This window comes from Solanum tuberosum, unplaced genomic scaffold, assembly GCF_000226075.1.
Source record: "Solanum tuberosum cultivar DM 1-3 516 R44 unplaced genomic scaffold, SolTub_3.0 scf00073, whole genome shotgun sequence".
In the NCBI taxonomy this organism is placed as follows: Eukaryota; Viridiplantae; Streptophyta; class Magnoliopsida; order Solanales; family Solanaceae; genus Solanum; species Solanum tuberosum.
The window spans coordinates 1,165,480-1,182,891 of record NW_006239002.1 but is presented as its reverse complement, the minus strand read 5'-3'; the positions used below and the strand labels follow the sequence as shown (position 1 = coordinate 1,182,891).

General features: G+C 35.9%; 2 protein-coding genes across 3 annotated transcripts in view; one reads left to right on the top strand and one right to left on the bottom strand.

The window, feature by feature from the left end:
• Positions 1 to 8,319, top strand: part of LOC102594537 (probable quinone oxidoreductase) — an 18,191-nt gene extending 9,872 nt beyond the window's left edge. The window contains exons 9-18 of one of the 2 annotated variants that reach the window (XM_006346358.2): positions 145 to 225; positions 1,811 to 1,912; positions 2,009 to 2,104; positions 2,287 to 2,361; positions 3,899 to 4,018; positions 4,944 to 5,072; positions 5,247 to 5,324; positions 7,613 to 7,699; positions 7,884 to 7,970; positions 8,077 to 8,319. In XM_006346358.2, coding sequence (XP_006346420.1) covers positions 145 to 225; positions 1,811 to 1,912; positions 2,009 to 2,104; positions 2,287 to 2,361; positions 3,899 to 4,018; positions 4,944 to 5,072; positions 5,247 to 5,324; positions 7,613 to 7,699; positions 7,884 to 7,970; positions 8,077 to 8,127 — 906 coding nt within the window. In that variant the 3' untranslated portion in view covers positions 8,128 to 8,319. The remainder of the gene's footprint in view (positions 1 to 144; positions 226 to 1,810; positions 1,913 to 2,008; positions 2,105 to 2,286; positions 2,362 to 3,898; positions 4,019 to 4,943; positions 5,073 to 5,246; positions 5,325 to 7,612; positions 7,700 to 7,883; positions 7,971 to 8,076) is intronic. The other variant, XM_006346359.2, reaches the window with a different exon arrangement.
• Positions 8,320 to 8,520: 201 nt separating this feature from the next.
• On the bottom strand, positions 8,521 to 16,423 carry LOC102594203 (B3 domain-containing protein At3g19184). Its single transcript, XM_006346357.2, has 7 exons — positions 16,139 to 16,423; positions 15,862 to 15,960; positions 10,172 to 10,203; positions 9,921 to 10,080; positions 9,475 to 9,681; positions 9,261 to 9,323; positions 8,521 to 8,737 (listed from the first exon to the last, which is right to left on the bottom strand). Exons 1-6 carry the CDS (start codon positions 16,277 to 16,279, stop codon positions 9,288 to 9,290), a joined length of 675 nt encoding a protein of 224 aa, XP_006346419.1. The 5' UTR covers positions 16,280 to 16,423; the 3' UTR covers positions 8,521 to 8,737; positions 9,261 to 9,287.
• Positions 16,424 to 17,412: the final 989 nt, after the last annotated feature.

The following is a 17,412-nucleotide window of genomic DNA, read 5'->3' as shown; positions in this document are numbered from 1 at the left end:
CATCAAATTCCTCCACCCTACACATGCACAAACATGGTTAAGTTCTTCTCTGACTGAGCCATTTTGCAAGCCCCCCTGATGCCCCACCCCCACTGAACATACACACATGGTTAAGCTCTTCACTGACAGAAGCATTTGCAATAGGTCAACTTCAGCTCAGGGCGGTATTTCAGTGGAAATGGCAAAGACATCACCTCCCTCCTTCCACTGGATTCTGGCTTCGAGGTACAAAAAGAACTGTCTGAATTCTTTGGGTTTGTTGGTGAAATTCGGAAATCTTCTGTAAGAGAAAAAATGCATGCAGCACGTGCCCACATACATGCATACACTACATATTATGCGTATTGTCTATAAATGTGTGTGTGTGTGTATAGAGGAGAGATTGGAAGGAGCAGCATGGGAAAACCTTATAGCTGCTGCGATCTTCCATCTTTATTAATTTCTGTCAAAATGCACGATTCTGAAATGTCATTCATAAAAATCATAGATTGGAATACGGATCAATAGAAACGAAAGCCCTATCCACAGGTACAACTACTGGCACTTGGAAAAAATAAAGCGCAGCAGTTTCCTACACTGTCCTTCAGGCTGACATGGCTATTGGTATTTTAGTCAAGCAGTCAGCAGAAAATGTTTGCGTAAATTGTAGTTGTACTGACTTAGTTTCATATTGTGTTTTATTGATGCACATTTTCACTTGAGATTCTGTATCATTTGCCCTTTTTGATTCGATTAGGATATATAACATAATGAACCACAAGGAGGAGAGTCTACTGCATTAGCTCTTTCAGTTTATATTTTTTATTACTAATTGGTGATGCTTTTACTTGATCCAAAAAGTAAAATAACAAAAAAGAAAACGAAGTGGTAGTGCTTTCCGGAAGCTGCTAATTAGACATGGATAGGGATGTGCACTAATCAGTTAAAACCGATTTAACTATCCACATCAATCCATATACTGAAGTTATTTCAGCATTATTTTGTTTTTTCATTCTGTTTTACAAAAAAATTGGTTGTGACTCGATGGATTATGCTAAAAGTATTGACTGGTGCAATGGTTTCAAGTGTCAATCCTTCAAAATTCAAATGTCATGTTTTTTTTTCCGTCCTTTAAACTGCGCTGGTATCCCATGAAATTAGTCGAGGTGTGTAAAGTTGGTCCGGACACCACGGTTATCAAAAAAAATATGACTCAGACTCAAGGCAACAGTCTTCTCCTTAGTTTCCTTCCCAGTCTACATGAGCACCCCTCCATTACTCAGTCTCAAACCAATTGTTCGCTCCTTAAAGCCTGTTTTCTTAACTGAGGCATCCAAGAAAAAATTCTTTACCTATGTCATCTCTGTCCTTCCCTTCCACCCCTCCCTGATATCCGCATCCTTAAGTTGGCTAGATTTCAGTCAACTTCAACACAAGATGACTAAAATTAGCCTTTGGTGTGTTTTGTTGAATTTCAGTTGCACTAAACCATACTGTATGTACTTCAGTCCAATTTCAGTTGCAAGTGTGAAAGCCTAGATGTATATGCTCCTGTTAATGTAATCTTTGGTCATGTTATGTTATTGCTACCTTCTTAGCCTTTCATTTTGACCACGTTATGGTAAACTACAGTTTTATTAGCTTGTACTAGTCGTGATACTGGAGGATTGAATAGGTTTCTGAATGTGTTAAGGAGTATTGAATGAAAGTCAGTTTTCTACTTTGATTATAATTTAATTCCTTAAATTGGAGTACTTTCATGCTTTCTTCATTATATATTCTTTTAACTCCTGAATTAGCTTGCCTCAAATTTAAGCCTCCTGTACTGCAGGCTGTGGGAATAATTGCTGCAATTGGTGATGCTGTTAGAAATTTAAAGATTGGTATGCCTGCTGCCATAATGACTTTTGGCGGTTATGCTGAATTTGTCATGGTAACTGCAGTTTTGCACATTTACTCTAATCAGATTTGAATTGTCTAATCTTTCATTTTCCTTGGTGAGTTTATGTAATTTGGCTTCTACATTCAGGTCCCTTCCAAACACATCCTTCCTGTAGCAAAACCAGATCCAGAAGTACTTGCAATGCTTACCTCTGGACTCACCGCATCAATTGCTTTGGAAAAGGTTAATTTAATCTTCCTTGAAGAAATTTTTACCCTGTTTCTGTTGTCTCTGGTGAAAAAGGACTGTCTATAGTCATGCCATGTACAGTGTGCACTCTATTTCATAACAGTTGGGGGTTGATTTATGAATGTTTTAGTTCATTCTTCTTATTTGAATTATATTATTTACCATTGAATCTGTAGGCTGCTCAAATGGAATCGGGAAAAGTTGTCCTCGTGACTGCTGCTGCAGGAGCAACAGGGCAATTTGCAGTGCAGGTATAGCTTAAAAGATAAACGAACCTATAATAAGAGTAGTTAGGTTAAGACCTCTTATCCACAACATATATAAGATAATAAAAGTGTGCTCTGCCATGTAATAAGGAAAATAATAAGTGTTTTTTGACCTATCATAAAATATTTTTGATCCCGTCAAATAATTTGCTGTGAATACCATTCTTATCAAACAAACTTGCAGTGAAATTGTACAACTTATCTTTTGTATTTTTGTCTCTCTTTTGAAAATGGGAAACTAGCCGTGCAGGTTAAACTTAAAAAATGAACAAGGAACTTGGAAAAAATATTAATTTTCAGAATGCTTCTTAATTACTAGATTAATTTTTTTCTAGTTGTTGTGCTGATTTTCTTTTTATGTCCTCCCGTTCCACATTTCAAAATTTTCTCCCTCTGGAAGTGTCTGTATAGGTGAAATTATGTCATATCTTCTCTTCCTGTTTCTTGTGTCTATCTATATATACTAGTTTTTTGACACGTGCGTTGCACGGGATTACCAATTCAAAAAATATATGTTATAGTAAATAGTATTGCTTATTTAAGCGAAGATTTGAATAATAAGCTTAACAAAAAACAATATTGCAGATTCTTTTGTAAATGTCAAAAAAAATAAAAAATGCAAGAAGAAGAAGAGTAGAAGATTAACCGAGTTTAGAAGGCTGTGATTGGTCCAAAGGGCGGGTCGACAGACGGATTTCTCGGTTATCAAAAAAAAAAGAAGAGTAGAAGATTAAAAAAATTGTGGTGGAAAATTGAGAGGGTTCCTCTCTATTTATAGTCATCAAAGGGTAGTATGAACCAATATTATCTGAAAAATCATGATTTTTCCGAGAAGTCACAATAACTCATCGAAAAATCACAACCCTTTGAAAAAGTCACAACTCATCGAAAAATCACAACCCTTTGAAAAAGTCACAACTCATCGAAAAATCACAACCCTTTGAAAAAGTCACAACTCATCGAAAAATCACAACCCTTTGAAAAAGTCACAACTCATCGAAAAATCACAACCCTTTGAAAAAGTCACAACTCATCGAAAAATCACAACCCTTTGAAAAAGTCACAACTCATCGAAAAATCACAACCCTTTGAAAAAGTCACAACTCATCGAAAAATCACAACCCTTTGAAAAAGTCACAACTCATCGAAAAATCACAACCCTTTGAAAAAGTCACAACTCATCGAAAAATCACAACCCTTTGAAAAAGTCACAACTCATCGAAAAATCACAACCCTTTGAAAAAGTCACAACTCATCGAAAAATCACAACCCTTTGAAAAAGTCACAACTCATCGAAAAATCACAACCCTTTGAAAAAAATCACAACTTATAGGAAAAGTCACAACTCATCGAAAAAGTCATAACCTAAGTTAGGGATATTATAGTAATTTAACATTCAAGTTAGGAGTCCATGCTTTTAAGGTAATATAGATAGATAGATATATATATTGTATTGTACTGTTACTTCTCATTGTCATATTGTTAAGGTTACTAACACATACTGAACTATTTGCTACGGAAGCTCGCAAAATTAGCTGGAAACACAGTAATTGCAACTTGTGGAGGTTATGTAAAGGCTAAGCTTCTTAAGGATTTGGGAGTCGATCGAGCCATTGACTACAAAGTGGAAGATATAAAATCTGTTAAGTTTCTCAAACTCACTGGCTATATGTGCTTATAACTTGCACGATGTTGTCTTGGGTAAATATCATATTATTAGTTTTGTCATTCAAGTGTTATTGCATTGAACTAAGCATGTAATGCCTCAAAATTCTTTGAGGAAAGGCATGGAACCCCTCCAGGGTGTTCTTATAAATGTCAAAATCCTTAATGGGAAAAGAGTTGTTGAATGGGGATCTTTCAAGAACCTCTAGTTTCACAGAATCACTAATTTACCTTAAAAATAAGTCATGTCGTAGCTGAGTGAAATGGACCTGAATAGAGCGGAATGGATATAAGGTTTTGTATATCTGACCCCAATAATTCTGGGACTGAGACTTAGTTTGTTGATTGATCAATTGGTGTTGTCACCTCACTGTTGAAAAGGAATATCATCATAGTACACCTTCACCACCAGCCGTCATGGGTAGAATATTTTGTTCCGAGGAGCTGAATTTCTCTCACTACTATCACTAACCCAGAGCTCATTGATATAGATGAGTGTCTGTCACACTACGCTTTATATACAGAAGTCTCATTTGTTGTAACGTTTCTTCCTCAAGGGCCCAGAACATGTGTAAAAATAAAATCAATATGTGGAAACAGAGTGTCATGCGAGGTTGATTCTGTGATGTTTTAAGTTCATGAAATGGAATTTTGAACATTGTAGTGGGTGGAGAGTGCAAGTTGACCATTACCATGTAGATATATTAGCAGCAAAACATGAGTACCTAGTGCAGTATTTGCTAAGGGTGGGTACGCTGTTTTATTTTGCTTGTCAATCCTTTTTGAAACAAGTTCTTAAATGTTTGCTGTAGTTCTGATTTTATGGGTGAGCAAATGATGTCTTAGTTTCAGATTAGAGGTAAGTTTTATAATTAGTTGTATATACATTTTTCCTTTACCAGGTTTTAAAGAAGGAGTTCCCTAAAGGTACTGATATTGTCTACGAGTCCGTTGGTGGTGAGATGTTTGACATTTGCTTGAATGCATTGGCTGTCTATGGACGACTTGTTGTCATTGGAATGATTTCTCAGGTGAACTTCTCATAGATGCACACTCTTATTCTTCTTTGGGTGATTTAATCTTGTTTTCTTCTTTCTTGTTGGCTGCTGTGATGATCTCTTAGAAATACAATTTCTATTGGTGTCTCAACACACCTATCTTGTTAGTTTGACTTTGAAAGCCAACTCACTAAGTTCTGGTTTCAGTATCAAGGAGAACATGGGTGGAAACCTCGGAATTACACTGGAATTTGTGAAAAGCTTCTAGCGAAAAGTCAAACGGTGGTATGTCTTGCTGTCTGTTGTTTCAGTGATCTAATATGTTCCTTACACAGTATCATATCATGAATGTGCTGATTGCAATTATGAATTTTCACTCAAGTTATAGAACAACTAAAGTATGAGTTTTAGATCTTGTGACTTTTATTTTTCATGCTTGATTACTAACGCATAACACTCTTCACGTTAATCTGTATGTTTGATTTCATTTGGTCTGGTGGTAAAGCCTAAAGGGCAACAACCCCATATGAGAAGGATGCTTAGTTATATGCATCTTCAAACAAGCCATCGGGAAGTGGGTGCTGATTGTATGGGTGGTTTTCTGGGAAGGGAAGCATAATGGATATTTTATGGTGAGATGATCAAGGATTGCTCATTCGTTTTTGATGTTAGTAACAGCAATCAGCAACCAAATCTGGTTTAGGTTTGAGTTATGGTTCTGGAATTCGGCCCTGAAAGGTTAGAAGATGAGTTCCCCAGTTTAGTTTTGATTAGATAAAGAGGCCACAGTAGCTGAACTCTGAAGGAGGGATGAAAACCAAGTGCTCTTGGACCTATCTTCAGGAACTCCCAGACTGGGAATGGAAAGAGGTTGCAAAATTTTATACATAATCAATCATCATACCCTACCCCACCTAGTGGGATTACCCCACCTAGTGGGATTTTACTGGGTTGTTGTTGTTGTTGTTGAATCATCATACCCAGTTCTGGGAGTTTGATAGGTTAATTTGAAATGGATCCGCATCAACATAAATTCAAGGGAATTTTATTATAATTTCTTCTTCATTAGATGCCACCTCTAGTCAATTATTGTCATTAGTATAGAAGATCAAGAAATCTAACGGAATCATGTTATAAGTGCTCTCTCTCTCTCTGATCTCTCCTCCTATTCTTTGAAAAACTAGATCTCTGTTCGGGGACCCTTCTTCCTTGGTTCTTTAGGAGATTCTTGCTACAAATTTGAATTGGTGACAATATTATCAGAGTATCGATTCTTGGACAGCAATGGCAGCCATGGAGAAGGATATCAACTACCAAAAATCCAACTAGAAATTGATGTTGTTAAGAAATCCATGGCTGACCTAGCTTGGGAGCATGTACATTTTTTGTAGGAAATGAAGAGCATGCTAGCATAGTTCCTAACAGGAACAAATTTGGCGAGTGGTGAAGCTTCGAGTACCAACGTCAATGAAAACACAGATATTGGTGTAGATAGTCTGCACCTGATGAGTTCCAGAAAAACTGCATACATAATGCTTAGTTCAGTAGCAACATTTACTGTTTTTGGATCAACATTCTGTCTAACCATTACTCCAATATGTTTTCGCTGCCTTCCAGAATAATCCAAACACTTCGCAATCTCTTATCTAGACTCTAAACTAGCTAACGCCGTCTCTCCATCACGATGACCAGAAGGATCAAGAGCATAAACAGGAATCCTACACTAGTCGCCTATTTTCTTCAGGGTTAAACACAATTTTGCAGTTGTCCCTTATGAGAGCTAAATTTCCATCACCACATTTCATCCTCAAGGATGATTACCAAGAGGGGGTTATTTGTAAAGGCCCTGATTGTAACCCCAAAAATAAGAGAAAATTGCACGTGAGTCATGCGTAGGTAAGGAAGGGAAGTTCAGTTAGCTGGGGAACTGTTGTAACTAATTCACTGATTGAGCAATAACAGTTTGACCTCTCTGCTCTTCGAAACACTAGGAGATTCTTGCTGAAAAATTGAATTGGTTGTACCATAAAACTGCTGCATTTTTAATTTTTAAAATTTTTAATTGATTTGGAATGAGAAGTTTGTAGATTTTTGAGTGAGTCAGTTAAAAAAGAAGATCTCTTAGGGAATTCAAAGCTCTACGATGAGCGAAAAACCTATTTTATGTCATTTGGATCTTTGACGACAATGGAGGAAGAAGGTTCCCTCTTTGTCCCCCCATATTTGGTGTTATGTTGTATCTCCATAGAGAACCTTCTATATTGTTCGATGACAATAGAGAGGTATCCTGGTCAGATGCGACTCTGATGACTACCTACATTATTAACTTTACCCAAAGAAGTAGTGTTAGTAAAGAAGTTTCTTCCATGTCCTAAGAGATTTGGATATATGTTGTCAGATCCTCGTTTGTGGATCTCAAATAGGATTTTTTGGCATTGCTTGTGATCATCTTGCTTAATTTGCCTTTTACTATTTTATAGAAGCGTGCTTAGCTCTGTCTGGATGTCATGTTTTTCAAGTGCATGGTATTTGTATCATCCTTTGCTAATTTGGTTGTGTGAGTTTGTTCTCAGGCTGGGTTTTTCCTGATACAATATGCTCACCTATGGCAAGAGCATTTGGATAGACTGGTTAATCTTTTCTCTTCTGGAAAGCTTAAGGTTGGTATATTTTTGCCGGAACAAATTTCAAACCTATCTACTACCATCGTTTGAAGAAGTTGAGTTGGATTTGTTATAGAACTGATTATTATCCACTCATTCTTGATGAATTTATCTTGTGTACTTCAAAGAGTGGTTTGGCTAATAAAGTACTAACAATTATCTGTTCATCTATGTTTTGAAGATTGGTATAGATCCCAAACAATTTGTTGGCCTACATTCAGTTGCCGATGCTGTTGAGTACCTTCATTCTGGTGAAAGTGCTGGAAAGGTATGAGAGAAAGGCGTTTGATTATTACTATTTTTTTTGTTGTTGATTTCAGTACTTCTGCATCTCTTATTTATTATCCGTTTTTGTGATGTGAAAAACCACTTAGGTTGTCGTTTGCGTTGACCCGACATACGCTCAACAACCTGCAAAACTCTAAGTAGACAAGGAAAACAACTATATCCGGATCCAAGGAGAATTCAAGATGCAATAATCACTTCTGAAAGTATATGGTAGCCTTGTTGTGCAAGGTGCACTGTACAATGACAAATATGGAATTGCATTCGTTTTGTAAAACAGTTCTCAAACTTGTTATAAGGTGTCAAGTATTTATTTTCAACCTATTTGCGTAGAAGACTCAAAATTATAAAACAGACTTGCCTGCTTGAATTTCAATCTCCCTTTTAATGTTTTGTAAAATTTGAATGTCCCATAACACCCATTAGTTAACATACTGCTGTCCGTCGGGAATATCAGACAAAATCAGAGACGTCCCATAAATTTATAAATGACCTAGATAAATAATAACTAGGACTAAATACAGCCTGTAAACTAAAAGGAAAAGCTCCAGGATGAACAAAAACTATTGCACCATACGAGTCGCATGGTTGATTTTCGGCATTAGTACTAAGTTATAATGTCAAAGGAGTACTCAAGCAGCAATAATAATTACAGTGATGCTTGCTCCAGGTTCCTAAATAATTTAGACATCTACAAGGAGAGAAGGGTGATCCCAAAAGCTACACTCAGGTGTATGACATTTTTGTTCCCTGCCAATCACACGGAAAAAAAGAAGCATTAGTACCCAATATCATTTAAGAATGAGGAGTTTCTCTTCCTCATCATGAACTAGATTTTAGCTCTTCTAGGTGTGAATGTTGAGGGCAGATAAACAACTTAAATCAAAGAGGATGAGGATAGTATCCAGCATGATTCAGAGAGCTCCAGCGCTAATAACACAGAAATGGAGAATCTACGCCTTCGAATAAGTCAGTAATAACAGATTGGCCGCATGATGGAACAAGACACAGATAGGGAGGGAATGGCCTATCAACCATCGGTTGACCTTACTTTGAATCAGACATGGAGATCTCAGCTAACTTCCTGACATAAGAAATGGTACTTTTTTCTTATATGATTTGGCACACAGTTTCCGATCAATCATCAAAGGGAATTTGTCAAAGCGGATTAAAATGTGGATTCCTATTCGCTCGCGATGCAAGTCCTGTAGTTACCCTACACTGCAAAACGTAAAATTCTACAGCAAAAATCTCTTGAGATGAAATTGCTTACTTGATTCATTTCATTATCTTTTGTCTCCTAATCTTCCGCTTGATTAACCCTTATGATGTAAACCTGAAATTCCAAGTAGAGAAACCATGTAGGATTCAAAGCCTGAGGCAGTGTCCTAATCTAGAGAGTACAGTTATATATTTCAGATGTATTTAGAAATAGATTTGTTTGTTGAAAAAATATGCAATGACGGTACATAACATTCTCATTTTACCTTAAATCTTGTTGGCGCAACCAACTGAAAAACTAGTGCATCACCATCAACTAATTCATGATCAAGGGCAAACCCCCTCCATCCACCACTCAGGCCCGTCTTCAACGCAAGGTATTTTGTTTGAAATTCATCTCCATTCTCATCAACCAAGGTAACATATTCGTCGTGTTTAGGGAGATGTGTCTTGCAAAAATGAACAGGAAGACCCTAGAAAGAACGAACCATACTTGAAATTAATAAGCTATACCTCACCCCAAACTAGTTTGGATAGACAAGAACTGTAACTTAAAGAAGTGCTGAAGTCTTACAGTGCTACAAGCTTTCAGAAAGAACTCTTAAGTGAAAAACTTAATAGCTTTTCAAAGAATACCATTCAGCAAGTTTATCATTTTCTTTCACTTTTTTTTTTTTGACAAAGGTAACAGATATCATTTTCTTTCGCTTACCAGCCAAAACCCACCAGTTACATGTGATTGCAGCATAGGTTTCACAAAACTTGGGAAATCAGCATCAAACTCTGATTGCAACTGCTCTGCTCTTCCTATAGCATACTGCCTATCTTCATCTGCAGCATAGACGCGATTTAACAAATCTTTTCGCTTGTAGCTGTAAACCAGAAAGTCACATTTTAGGCCCACATTGAAAATGCATCACTGAATACTCAAGTAAAAAAGAAATTTTTCTTCAGGAGTCAAACCTCCTTGGTCGTCCCAAAGGTTCAATAAGAACCTGCCAGAATCAAGATATACATACATTACTATGATTGATATATCAATTAGAGGGAAAGCAATAATGAAACATAGTAGAACTATATAGAAAGTGGCACAGTATTATTGAATACTATGTAGCTAGAAATTTATTCGAGAAGGAACACGAATCAATCAAAAATTCATACCATGTGCGTTTGGTAAGAAGGAAAATGCTTTCTAGTAAAATAAGTGGGTCTCCTATTTATTTCTTGTGCTTAGTATGTAAGTAAAAAAGCATTTGCATATAATCTAGACAAACACTACGAGAGGTGGGGGTGGGGAAGTAGGGGTGTGATAGTGGGGATAGGGAGTGTCAGTGAAGATGAGACGTGTTGGAGGAAGGAGGACACAATTAACGTGGAATTGTCACTTACGGAACTTATCTTTTTCATACTTCCATTAAGGAGGTCGTTTTCCTCATTTTTAGTGATCTAGTTTTTCAGGAATTTTGACTAACTGAACATGAAAAAATTGAAAGTTTCATGCATACCGAACACATTAAAAGTGGAAAGCCCTCTAACTTAAAGTTTTTAATTACTAATCTACTCTCCCCATTACACTTAAAAGCTCTAATAACTAAAATAAACTTGCTACCCGTTCGTATCAGCCTGAAGAGCCGCAATACCCCCTCAGCTCTGCTCCCCTGTTTAGTGGCAACTCCTCCGATACGCTACACAATTCCTTTTGTGTCAGTTCTTCAAATGCCAACTACAAACAGGAGAATCAAACTTTCTGCGTAATTCAATTCCCATTCATCTGTTCCGATTTGAAGGCATCTACCATCTGCTTTACTCCGGATGCAGCTAGCGACAACTGTCTCCGTCAAAAGCAAAGTGTTAAGTCAAAACTGCTACATAAAGCTAGATAGTGAATACCTGCGCTTGAATGCTTTTAATTTCCCCTATGAACTCAGATAGACTAACCTCTTATGTCCAAACATCAATACCCTTCCCCCATCCATAATCTTGAATAACATTCCATCCCAAGGCACATTTCAATTATTATGATACTTTAAAATGCTATCTAGATTCTGGAACCTTTCCTTTTTATAACGGATACCCACATCCTCATGAATTACCAACTTTATTGCTTTTCAAGTCTACCTGACTTGATAAGTAACTACTCATTTTCCTGCTTACCCATACTACCATCTTCGACCAGTCCTACACTTGCAGATAACTACTAAATTTCCTTCTTATTACCAGCTCTGAATTTTAATCCAGATTCTAGATAGATGCAGCCTAAAAAAGGCTTGATAGCTCACAGACGGATTTCTCGGTTATCAAAAAAAAAAAAAAAAGGCTTGATAGCTTTTTGATCCTATTAGCTAAGGATACCCGCATCCTCATGGCTTACCAACTTTATTGCTTTTAAAGTCCTCGTTCACGAAGACTAATTACTACTATGCACAAACCACCGAATTGGAGCTACCACAATCATCAACCATTTTCAACCGCAAAACCTAGCACGCATACTTACTGCCACACTTGGCGCTTTTAAATTACCAACTCTAAATCTTAATACAAGTACTAGATTGATGGTAGCTTTTAAATGCTAGATATATTTTCTATCGACTGCTTCTGAAGTCTTATGATCTTTGACTTTCAGAGTTTGGTACATTTGAGCAATAACTATTGCATATCCTTCATATTACCAACTCTGAATTTTATTACAAGTTCTAGATTGATGCAACCTTTTAAATGTTAGATAGAATTTTAATCCATTTTGTTAAGGATACCCGCAGCCTTAGGACTTGCTAACTTTTGTGCTTTGGAATTCTTTCTTACCGAAGACTAATTTCTACTATGCATAAACCCCCGATTTGGAGGTTCGACGATCGTCTACCATTTTCAACTGCAAAACATGGCACACTTACTGCCACACAAAACAGAAGGAAAAAAAAGCAACACACTTTAGGATTAATGTGAGGCTTTTAAAGGTTTGCTAGACTTTCTAGACATTTAGTTAAAGACACATGCATCCTCTAAGCTTACCAACTTTGTCGCTGTAGCTAAATCTTAAACAAAATCCACCTTCATTGTAAACTTTAATTACAGATTGAATTCTTCAGGCCCCTTCAAGATACTCCCATCTTCGAATTTCAGAGTCCAGTTCACTTGCAAGGTAAACATTTATTGTCTTATGACACACTATATGAGTCACATTTACTTATTGGATACAATGAATATAAACCATACACATCTAAACCCATGGTATAAATGTGCATGCACATATTCATACAAGCTTTTACCATTAAATGACTTCGTGGTTTATCACCTTAAATTTTGATTCCCTAATTTTGAAACACTCACTAAACTACCTGAGGTGCCCACAGCTTGGACGCACACAAACATCTCCCAAATGCAGATTCAATTTCTAGAGAAAGCACAGGCACACCTGAGAAGCAAATTTTATACAAGAATTGTTCTAATTCAATCATACACAGAATGATTACAAATGGCTATTGGTAATTTATTTATAGCTTAAATTTAATGGATAAATGACATTTAAAAATAAACTAATTCTCTATTATATATCTATATTGTACCTTGGGAACTGGAAAAACATATCTATATCGGGCATTCTGGCAAATATCAAGTCAAGGGGTATGAAGCACAGGCAATTATAACAAGTGGTGTAGTAGCTGCGATATTACCAAGAGGCTGTACCACTCACTCAAGATTTGACATACCAGTACAAACAAATGATACAAGTCAGTGCAGTCAAAGGCGCACTTAAGCCCTGAAGCAAGGCTCAAAATGTGTTGAGCGCTTCGCCTCACTTTATGTGCGCTTCAGTGTCAGCATCAAGGTTCTAAGACGGACGTTCAATGAGCCTCTACTAAAGAAGTGACACTAAACAATTGATATTTTATTTTGTCATAATTGTTTTTCAATTTCTTTGGTCATATATTTTTTATGACAAGGAAAACCCGCAGCCGCTATCCTTTGGGTGCGCACAGGGTAAAACCCCTGCTCCTATGCAATAGCTCGCAAACCACATAGGAGAGGTAACCTGCACTAGGCAAGCCTGGTGCGACGATATATTTGTCATTCATGTTTATAATTATTAGTCTTGGACTAAACAAATATATATATATTTGTATTTTTTTCTCCCTTTGAGCCCACACTTTATTTGCGCTTAAAGCCTCATGGGCCTTACAACTTTTTTGCGCTTTTCGCCTTTGATAACGCTAATACAAGTATGGTGCAAATGTCAACACAAAGTGGAGATGCTAAGTTGATACGAGCAACTAAAATAATAATATGGGACGAAGCACCCATTGCCAAGTGTCACACAATTAAAACAAATGATAGGAGCTTTAGAGATATAATGGATGTCAATCAATCGTTTGGTGGAAAAGCCATGGTCTTCGAAAGTGATTTTTCGGCAAGTACTTCCAGTTCCTAAATCTACACGATCAGAGACATTTAATGCTAGTTAGGTGAGATATTATTTGTGGCCTTTGATGGAGAAAATCCACTTCAAGACATATGCGAGCAAGTGTGGATCCAGTGTTATCAAAGGCGCGCCTTAAGCGCGCTAAAGCCCTGAAGCAAGGCTCAAAACGTGTTGAGCGCTTTGCCTTGCTTTATGTGCACTTCAGTGTTGTCATCAAGGTTCTAAGGCAAATGTTTACTTGCCAATGAGCCTTTTATGAAGAAGTGACACTAAATAATTAATATTTCATTCGGTCATAAAAAAATTTCAATTTCTTTGGTCATATATTTGTCATTCATGTTTATAATTATTAGTCTTGGACTAAACATATATATTTGTATTCTTTTCTCCCTTTGTGCCTTTTTCATTAAAGTCAACGCTTTATTTGCCTTTAGTGCTTAAAGCCCCATGGACCTTAGAGCTTTTTTGTGCTTTTTGCATTTAATAACACTAGTGGATCCCAAATCCAGTGACTTCTTACTCCGTGTCGGAAACGAGGAAGAGCAAACATTAAAGAATGGTTTGATACTAATACCAGAAGAAATGGTTGTCAAACACAAAGGTGATACCACTACATAGGAAAGCTAAATATTAGAAATATTCCCGTCACTACACCAAAATGCCAAAGTTTATAACTAATGGGGCAAAACTTAGCAAATTGAAAGGAATATGTGGATCAACTAAACGAGATGTTGGTATAGAAATTTCCCAATAGCAAAGTATTTATATGTTTTGACACTATCAAGAAAAATACATGAATACTTTAACACCAAATGGTCATCCACCACACAGGTAATGTGTAGAAAATGTGCCAATCATGCTACTTAGGAATTTGGATCCTTCAGACGAATTACGCAATGACTCACGAATGGATCGCCACAAGGTTCAACAACATCATACATGCAAAAATTACAATCTAACAATCCGATGGCAAGCAAGTGCATTTCGAAAAATTATCTTCCACCACCTGAAATGAGGGATATCCTTTCAAATTTGTTCGCAAACAATTTTCAATTCGACTATTCTTTGATACGATAAATAAAACACTAGGACAAAGAATCCTGAATGTTGGACTATATCTACCGCAACATGTATTCTCACATGGCCAACTATGAATTCCCCTTTCAACAGAGATTTCCATGTCAACAACTATAGTGTTGATTATGACAGAGCAACCCAAACGAATGAAAGGAATATACACCCACAATATAGGGTGTGTCTGGTATGGAGGAAAACATCATTTTTCCCATGTTTGGAAAATATTTTCTTTAGGAAAATAAGTTCCTTAAAAATGAGGAAAATGTCTTCCAAAATGGAAGTAGGGATAACAAGTTGTACAAGTGACATTCCAAATTTATTATCTCCTCCCACCCACCTAATCCACCCAACTCCCACCCCTTGACCATCCCACCGCCCAATCCCCACCTCATTCCACCTCCATAGTGCTTTGCTAAATAACATATAATTGTCCTTGGGATAATATTTTTTCTTGCTTACTTACCAAATAATAGAAAATAAGTAAGAAACATTTTCCAAGAAATCAAATTCAAGGGAAAACATTTTCCTTCATAGTTCATACCCAACACACTCATAGACTATAAAGAAGTATTAGGTGAGCAATGTTCCATTACATGCTTATACAACAAAAAGGTATAAACAATTTCCGACACTAACTAAACTAAAATAAAAAAGAACTTAAAAAGCCAAAAGCTACTTAGAGTAATTCAATCCAAACACCCACTAAAAATGTTCATTTGCACAGGTATAGATGATACAAAATTACCATGACGATGGCAAGCATGTCAAGGCACAATGATCAACATGGATGATTCAAAATATTATCTACTATATTCTTTTTTTGGAACTGGTAACGTAAATAGGAGATAGAAGTGGTTTACCACTAAGCCAGGTAGAGTGTCTGGACTGGAATGTTATGGGACTTATGGCTGATGTGACAATTAGATTTATGGCACCTGAGTTGCATATGGTTCTTTAGACACATAGCTATATAATAAATGCTCATTTAAAGTATACATGAAAGATACTAAGTGGAAAACCACATCTATCTCCTATTTATGGTTCAAGTTACGCCGGAATAAGTGGAAAACACTTCTAATATACTAGGTCGGGGGAAAAAATTGAATAAACGAAGTCCAAAGGAAACAGTAGTAAGATACAGAGAAAGGAAATAGCTTACTTCTTTATAGTTGGGAGGAGGCTTATCCGCAACACGATTGGACCTTCTCACAGCAGAGCGATCAACCTCCTGTCTAACCGTCGGCTTCACCTTCTTCATCTAAAATCCCCAAAATCACATTTAAGCGAATCAGTACACGATAAATAGATCAATCAATTACACCTCATTCCTAAACTAGTAAACATCGTCTATATCTATTCCGCTCTATTCAAGGTGCATTCACATAAACTACAAGCAGAAAAGAGGGAGACACACAGAGATAGAAAGAAAGGCATACAGGAGAGGGCTTAGGGCTCGTAGCGTTGTGAACATCTTCAGCGAGCATAGTTAGCTTCAGCTCTTGCCATCTCTTCTTGTTCTCTTCGATTCTCTTCAATCGGCATTCTTCGTAAGTTAACTTCTTCTTTAATTCCGCCATTTTTCTGGTTAGAGAAAGCAGAAAACGATTCAACAAAACTAGGAAGTAGAAGGAGAGAGAGGGGGGAAAGAAGAAGATGATCGGACAAAGAGGCTGCAAAGGATAGTTTAAAACCCTCGATTTATGGAGAAAAAAATATAACAATGCCTCGTTTGGCTCCACTTTGTATATTTTGAATTTCAAATGCCACTAGCGCTCTAGACTCGAACATAATACTTGCACTAATATCTAAAATTTTGGATTAGACCATAAGTTTTGATAAAATATCCTTTTTTATTAAATTTTGTTTTTTGGATTAGATAATAAGTTTTAATAATATTTTCTTTTTTACTAAATTGAATATAATTATTTATTTGAAGAAATTTGTTTGGACATGAAATTAGGGACATGTTTGACCATAGATATTGTCAAAAAAATATTTAGGAAAAAACTTGACAATTATTGTTTGATTATATAACTTGTTATTGTCTGATTAGTATTTTTAGCAAACAATCTAAATTCCCAAATAAAGAAAAATACTTAAAATATATTGTCATTTAATAATTAGAAAAATGTCAAAAGAAAAAGATTTTTTTTTAATTAAGAGTGGTAATTAGAGAGGGGTGAGTTATGAATAGTTAATTTTTGTAAGACATGTAAAGAGTCTTTGTTACATATAATAATTAAAGCTAAACAATAAAAGAGTAAGGTGACATATTTGATGACAACATCACTATTTACTTATTTTCTTAGAATTTTGAACTTTTACCTTGTAAAAAATATTTAGTTTTGCTTATTAATTTTCCTTATATGTCTATCTTCAATTATTAATTATACTTTTTTCCATTTTTCATTTCATTTCCTTATATGTCTATCTTCAATCTATTAATTCTACTTTTTCCACTTTTTTAAAAAATCGTTCTCTATTTTTTTCTTATTTCTAATTAAAAATAATTAATCATACAAACTATACTATGTTTATAATATTAAGCTTTGACCAAAAAAACTTCTAAAGAATATATTAACTTTCCTAATTTCATTTCCTTAAATGCCTCTCTTCAATTTATTAATTATATTTTTTCCTTTTAAAAAAAAATAAAAATCCATGTATATATATATATTATTGAAACTGGACAATAAAAAGTAAGGTGAAA